Raw genomic sequence first — 7,057 nt, forward strand, 5'->3', positions numbered from 1 at the left:
TGGAGCCTTGGATGATGCCTCTGGAGCCTCGTATGGCGCTGGAGCCTTGGATGATGGCTCTGGAGCCTCGTATGGAACTGGAGCCTTGGATGATGCCTCTGGAGCCTCAGGTGGCGCTGGAGCCTTGGATGATGACTCTGGAGCCTCGTATGGCACTGGAGCCTTGGATGATGGCTCCGGAGCCTCGTATGGCGCTGGAGCCTTGGATGATGCCTCTGGAGCCTCAGGTGGCGCTGGAGCCTTGGATGATGGCTCTGGAGCCTCGTATGGCACTGGAGCCTTGGATGATGGCTCTGGAGCCTCAGGTGGCGCTGGAGCCTTGGGTGATGGTTCTGGAGCCTCGTATGCCACTGGAGCCTTGGATGATGGCACTGGAGCCTCAGATGAGGCTGGAGCCTTGGAGGATGGCGCTGGAGTCTCAGATGGTGCTGGAGCCTTGGGTGATGGCGCCAGAGCCTCGGATAGCACTGAAGCCTTGGATGGCGCTGGAGCCTGGGACAGTACTGGAGCCTCAGATGATACTGAAATCTCTACCGGAACCTCAAATGATACTGAAGCCTGGGAAGGTGCTGGAGCCTCCAATGAGAGCAGAGTACTGCGTCCACCCAGCCCCCAGGCTCCAGAGCCCTGAACCAAGGCTCCTTCCACAGGATCCTCCACCCCGGGCCCCCGTGGGGCTGAAGAGCCCGAGCTTCAGGCGAGCAGCCTTGGTGGGCCTCCCAGCCTCCAACCACCTCTGTAGCCCTAACTCTTGGAGACGCTACCACAACTTTATTGTTCTGCGTCTTTCTTGGTGCACTCCGGGGAAGGTGGGGGGGGTGCTGAGGCTGGGTGGAAGAAAGCAGGGGGGGCAGGAAGGGGTGAGGGGGCCCAGGGATGAGGAAATGGCGGGGGAGGGAGAGGTGTGCAGGAAAAGAGGCTGGAGGTTTTGCTCGAGGACCTGAGTTCAAACCCTAGTATTGTTTAGAAAAAGAATCAATTCTAGATAAGGCATACCAAGAAAGAGAAATATATTACATGTTCCTTCATATTTTTTATTGTTGTTGTTTTCCTTACCGGTCCTGGGGCTTGAACTCAGGACCTGGGCGCGGTCCCTGAGCTTTTTTTTAAAAATTTTTCTCAAGGCTGGTGCTCTACCACTTGAGCCACAGTGCCACTTCTGTTTTTTTCCATCTATGTGGTGCTGAGGAATGGAACCCAGGGCTTCATGCATGCTAGGCGAGCACTCTACCACGGAGCCACCTGCCCAGCCCCAGAATTAGAATTCTTGGCCACAGACGTGTGAGTTTAATGTGTGTAACAAATCACCTGACCATCCCATGCTCCTCTCTCACAAATACAATCACACTGGAGTCCCAAATATCAAAAATTCAACCTTAGGGGCTGGGAAGGTGGCTCAGTGGTAGAGCGCGTGCCTTGCATGCCTGAGGCCCTGGGTTCCATTCCTCAGCACCACATAAGCAAAAAGAAAAAAGCTGGAAGTGGCGCTGTGGCTCAAGTGGTAGAGCGCTAGCCTTGAGCTGAAGAGCTGAGGGACAGCGCCCAGGCCCAGAGTTTAGGACCCATAACCGGACCCAAAAAAACAAACAAAAATTCAACCTTAGCACGGGTGTCTGAGCATTCTGGACAGGAGAATTGTGCAAACAAGGTCTTTCATGTCTTGGGCAGATCTGACAGGCCCAGGGGAGATGATGGCTGGAAATAGAACCAACTGCTGGCTCTGTTAACCCTCAGCTTGCTGCTGCCGGTGGGGGGGAGAGGGAGAAAGGAGTGGGGGAGAGGAGGGGGGAGCCCTTGGTTCAGCCCTGAATAGCTCAGTGTGAAGACCAGCCTGGGAATTTCCTTCTAAGTGGAGAGATGTTCTCATCCATCCCCTCCCCCCAGCCTGCCAGCAGAGAAACAAAGTCACTCAGATTTAGAAGAGGTATAAAGAACTTTCTGGCAGGACTGGGTGGCTCAAGCTTCTCATCCTGGCTCGTGGGGAAGTGGAGATCAAGAGTTCAAGGCCAGCCCTGGCATAAAAGTTCAACCCATCTCCCTCTCCACCCCCCTGCCCCTAACCCTATTTGGACCAATGGCTGCTTGGGTTGGCATGTACCCGGGGATACAGAGAAGCACAAACAGGCAGATCGCAGTCCAGGCAAGCCCAGAAATAAGTCACGACCTTGAAAATAACCAATAAAACAATGCCACTGGAGGCATGGCTAAAGATGGTAAAGCACCTGCCTGGCAGGTGTGAAGTCCTGAGTTCAAATCCCAACAGCACAGAAAAAATACCTTTCTCACCACGCTGAGAGGTGATGGGATCCATCATAGCAAGTCAGAGGAATAAGCCCTGGAATCTGTTTAAATTGGTACTGCCGAACTGAAATAGAATTTGGCCATATATGAAATTAATCTTTGGTGCCAGGTGCTGGTGGCTCCCGCCTGTCACCCTAGCTACTCAGGAGGCTGAGATCTGAGGATCGCAGTTCAAAGCCAGCCCGGGTAGGAAAGTTCGTGAGACTCTGATCTCCAATGAACCACCAGAAAACCAGAAGTGGAGTTGGGGCTCAAAGTGTTAGAGCGTAGCCTTGAGCTGAAGAGCTCAGGGACAGCGCCCAGGCCGGGAGTTCAAGCCCCACAACTGACTGTCGTTGGGGCTGTTGGCGGCCCTGAATTCCACCCTAAGCACTTCATTAAAAAAAATGAAAATAAAAATGTTGCCACGTAACCAAGAGCAAAAAGAGGCAAGCGGAATTAATTATGCAATGTATTCTATTTTAATCCATCGGATCCCAAACTTTATCCACAGGCAATAACATAACTGACATTGAATAAGCGTTGTTTTCAAAGTGTGTGCCTGGATGCTATCTCTGAGCTCTTTTCTTCAAGGCTGGTGCCCTACCATTTGAGCCACAGCCCCACTTCTGGTTTTCTGGTGGTTTGTTGGGGATAGAGAGTCTCATGGACTTTCCCACCCAGGCTGGCTTTGAACTGCGATCCTCAGATCTCAGCCTCCCGAGTAGCTGGGATGACAGGTGTGAGCCACCAGACCTGCTGTTTTGGATCCTTTATCCTAAGTCAAAATGACGGACAGAGGGCTGGGAAGGTGGCTCCGCGGTGGAGTGCTTGCTTAGCGTACTTGAAGCCCTGGGTTTGATTCCTCCAAGATCTCAGCGGTCCATATTACTAGAACATTCTCCTTTTTCCTCGCAGTCTGGGAGAAGACAGAGGACAGGGAGCGGGCAGAAGCGAGGCCAGGCCTCTGGTGGGCAGTGGGGAAGACAGCGGGGGGGGTGTTAGGACCCCCTCATGCTGACCCTGTGTCCCGATGAACCCCGAAACTGGCTGGCACCCCAAGACTTGCCTACAGAGGGGACACTTGAGCGTGGAGCAGACGGGTGGTCCCCCACGTCAGCCCCCCACAGAGGTGCGCTCTTCGGATTCCTGCCTGGTGCCATTGACCATCACACCCGCCCCCGCCGCACCCAGCACCCCAGAATCGGTTATAAGATAGCTGGCGGCCAAAGGCCCGCAGGGCCCGCCTTCTCTGACCCCAGGGCTGGCCCCCCCTCTTCCACTGCCATCTCTGGAACTTTCCTCCGCCTCCCGCCCGGAGGCGAGCCAGGGACAGTCTGGGGACAGGGATCGGAGGCTGTGGTGGTGAGGACCGTCCCCCGTCCTGTCCAAGGCCCCCGGCCCGCCCCACCCGGAGGGCATGAACGCCTGGCGGGAGGCCCAGGGGGGCGACGGAGGCGCGGGCCCCCCGGGACGGGAGCCCCCCGGGACGGGGGACCCCGGGCAGCTGCTCCAGCAGCGGCGCGTCAAGCAAGCCACGCGCTTCCTGCACAAGGACTCGGCCGACTTCCTCCCCCTGGACCCCCTCCGAAGGATGGGCACCTCCAAAGACCTGGTGAGGCTGCACCCCACCCCGCCCTGAGCCCTCGGGGGTCACGCCAGCATTCCTCTGACACCCTGAGGCTTATCTGAGCACAGAACGGGGTGCAGGAGACCCAGGAAGCTTGAGGACCATCACTGGAGGCCAGGAAGTGGGGTGCGGGGGGGGCGGAGGACGGGCCACTGTGAAGATGGAGACTTGTGCTCTTGCCGGGCCTCAAATGGTGGCTTTCCACAGCAAAGCGGCCCTCGGCCCACGCCCCTCCCGCATGGAAAGTTCCATTCCTTCCAGCCCCCTGCTGCACCATGCGGGGTGGGAGGGGGTCAGGGGTCAGAGACTGGGGCCCCCTAAGGCCTCTGCATCAGTTGGGGGACTGTCCTGAGATTTTGGGGGCTACCTTGCTTGCCACCTAATCTGAGTCTCAGGCAAGTTGCTTTTGTCTCCCTCCCCCCTCCTTCCTCTCCCCCCTTCCTTCTTTCCTTCCTTCCTTCCTTCCTTCCTTCCTCTTTCTTTCTGTGTGTTGGTACTGGGGCTTGAACTCAGGGCCTTGAGCTCTCCAATTGTGGATCTTGAATTCAGGGCGTGGGCGCTGTCCCTCAGTTCTTCAGCTCAAGGCTGGCGCTCTACCACTTGAGCCACAGCACCACTTCTGGTTTTCTGGTGGTTCATGGGAGATCAGAGTCTCACGGACTTTCCTACCCAGGGCTGACTTTGAACCTCGATCCTCGGCGGATCTCAGCCTCCCGAGTCGCTGGGATGGCAGGCGTGCGCACCGGCGCCTGGCTTAGCTGCAGTCTTTTGAAGAGCTGCTCTGGGCTTTGTGTCTGTCCTCCTGGGCACCCCCGCGACACCCCTGTCTCAGATACCCGGCTTTGAGACACCGCAGACAGACCACTTCCACCCGGAGGGTGCAGCCACCGTGGGAAAGAAGGAAGGAGGTGGGGACGCAGGCCCGTCCTCCCTCCCCGCTGGCCCAGAGTTCACGGCCCTGTGCCCACAGCTGGCAGCTTGTTTCTGGGAGCAAGGCCAAGGGCATAGAAAGGAATCAAGGCTCCCAGCAGGAGAGGCCTGTGTGTGTGTGTGAGTGTGTGTGTGAGTGTGTGTGTGTGTTTGTGTGTGTGTGTTTGAGTGTGAGTGTGTGTGTGTGAGTGTGTGTGTGAGTGTGTTTGTGTGTGTGTGTTTGAGTGTGAGTGTGTGTGTGTGTGTGTGTGTATCCCAGAGCAGGCCAGCGCTGCATCAATCACACCTAAAATAAACACAAGCGAAACAAGACCCTGCCTTGAAGGGAGTGAGGTGAGCAAGGGGGGGGGGGACAGAGAAACAGAAGCAGGGAGGAAGAAAATACAGGCAGCCAGTGGGCTCCAGGGCTGGGAAGGTGACTCAGTGGTAGAGCGCTTGCCTTGCATGCCTGAGGCCCTGGGTTCGATTCCTCAGCACCACATAAGCAAAAAGAAAAAAGTCAGAAGTGGTGCTGTGGCTCAAGTGGTAGAGCGCTAGCCTTGAACTGAAGAGCTGAGGGACAGCGCCCAGGCCCAGAGTTCAGGCCCCACTACGGGACCCAAAAACAAAAACAAAAGTCTGGGCTCCAGAGGGGTGCCAAGGGCTCACACCTGACATCCCAGCTACTCAGGAGGCTGAGAGCTGAGGATTGTGGTTCAAAGCCAGCTTGGGCAGGAAAGTCTGTGGATCTGATCTCCAATAAACCACCAGAAAGCCGGAAGTGGTGCTGTGGCTCAAGGGGTAGAGCACCCGCCTTGAACAAAAAAAGCTCAAGGACAGCGCCCAGGCCCATTCTCTCTCCCCCTCTCCCCCCACCCCTCTTCCAAAGTACTGGGGTTTGAACTCAGCTACCTCTACTTTCGGCTTTTTGATGGTTCATTAAAGACTTTCCTGCCTGGGCTGGCCTCACACTTTGATCCTCAGACCTCAGCCTCCTGAGTAGCTGAGATGACAGGCGAGAGCCACCATGCTTGACCGAGGGTGTGATCTGAGCCTGGTGTGTGTGTGGGGGGGAGTTTGTCACTCTGCTCTGCACCTCTGGCTGGCAGCTGCTGAGGCCCAGGCCTGGGGGCTGGGGGCAGGGACGCCCTCCTGCATTCACGGCTCCCCCCCACCCCATTTTTCGAGGCAGCAGCCACACTGTGTGCTTCAGAGACGTCTGGTAGAGGGACTCCAGAGCGGGCTTCCGGGGGCATCCCCTCCGGGGCGGGCCATGACCGAGACCCAGGGCCAAGAGGCCAGCAAGAAGCCTGGCGGGACCGAGACGCCCGCTCAGCTGGTGAGCTGCACGGTGAGAGGCCTCCGGACACGCCGTTCATGGAGGGGCCTGCCTGAGCCGGCGCACCCCACCTGCTGGCCCGGGGTCCTGGGGGCGGGGGGGGGGCTCCTCCCTGACCTGGACCAGAGCTGGGGACTGGGCACTTTCCTCCCTGTCTCAACTGCCCATCGCTCCACAACCCCCTGCCCGGGAGCACTCGCCTGGCACGCCTGAAGCCCTGGGTTCCATTCCTCAGCACCACAGACACAGAAAAAGCCGCAAGTGGCGCTGTGGCTCAAGTGGTAGAGCGCCAGCCTTGAGCCAAAGAAGCTCAGGGACAGCGCGCAGGCCCTGAGTTCAAGCCCCAGGACTGGCACCAAAAAAAAAAAGTATCACACAACATGCATGTACCTTGCCGTGTTACACACATGCACCGTCTCTGCGCTCCACGCCTCTGGAAGGTGTGTGCACGTGTGAAATGCACTCCGCAGCTCGCCCTTCCCAAGGGGCTGGAGCCCACGCTTCCTGAGCGCCACCCACGGGTCCCCGTGGGCACTGGGCTGTTCCAGCACAGAGAAACTACACCCCCCAACCCAACAGCATGGGTAAAGGGAATGGGGAACGATCTTCTCAGGCGTTCACAGGCGACCCCATTTGTGTGTGTGTGTGAGTGTGAGTGTGCGTGTGTGTGCAGTCCCGGGGCTTGCATTCAGGGCCTGGCGCTGTCTCTGAGTCTCTTGCTCAAGGCTGATTCCACCTGAGTCAGTTCCACCACGGCTCCACGAGTGGCTGTTTCTTCTTGGTGGTTAAGTGAAGAGTCTCACAGTCCCCCCCCAGCTCCCCCCCAGCTCCCCACCAGCTCCCCCCTGAGTGGCTGGGACTGAGGCTGACTGAGTCTCATCAGTCACCTTGGAGAAAGC

General features: G+C 57.6%; 2 protein-coding genes across 2 annotated transcripts in view; both read left to right on the forward strand.

Moving 5' to 3' along the window:
• The window catches only part of LOC105991050 (fibroin heavy chain), a 13,017-nt gene extending 12,386 nt beyond the window's left edge, over nt 1–631 (forward strand). Inside the window, exon 5 of the mRNA XM_013023607.1 lies at nt 6–631. Coding sequence (XP_012879061.1) covers nt 6–631 — 626 coding nt within the window. The remainder of the gene's footprint in view (nt 1–5) is intronic.
• Nucleotides 632–3,700: 3,069 nt separating this feature from the next.
• Nrip2 (nuclear receptor interacting protein 2) lies at nt 3,701–6,746 on the forward strand. Its single transcript, XM_013023608.1, has 3 exons — nt 3,701–3,895; nt 6,012–6,170; nt 6,738–6,746. Exons 1-3 carry the CDS (start codon nt 3,701–3,703, stop codon nt 6,744–6,746), a joined length of 363 nt encoding a protein of 120 aa, XP_012879062.1.
• Nucleotides 6,747–7,057: the final 311 nt, after the last annotated feature.

The sequence above is a fragment of the Dipodomys ordii genome, unplaced genomic scaffold (assembly GCF_000151885.1).
Source record: "Dipodomys ordii isolate 6190 unplaced genomic scaffold, Dord_2.0 Scaffold69, whole genome shotgun sequence".
Classification (NCBI taxonomy): Eukaryota; Metazoa; Chordata; class Mammalia; order Rodentia; family Heteromyidae; genus Dipodomys; species Dipodomys ordii.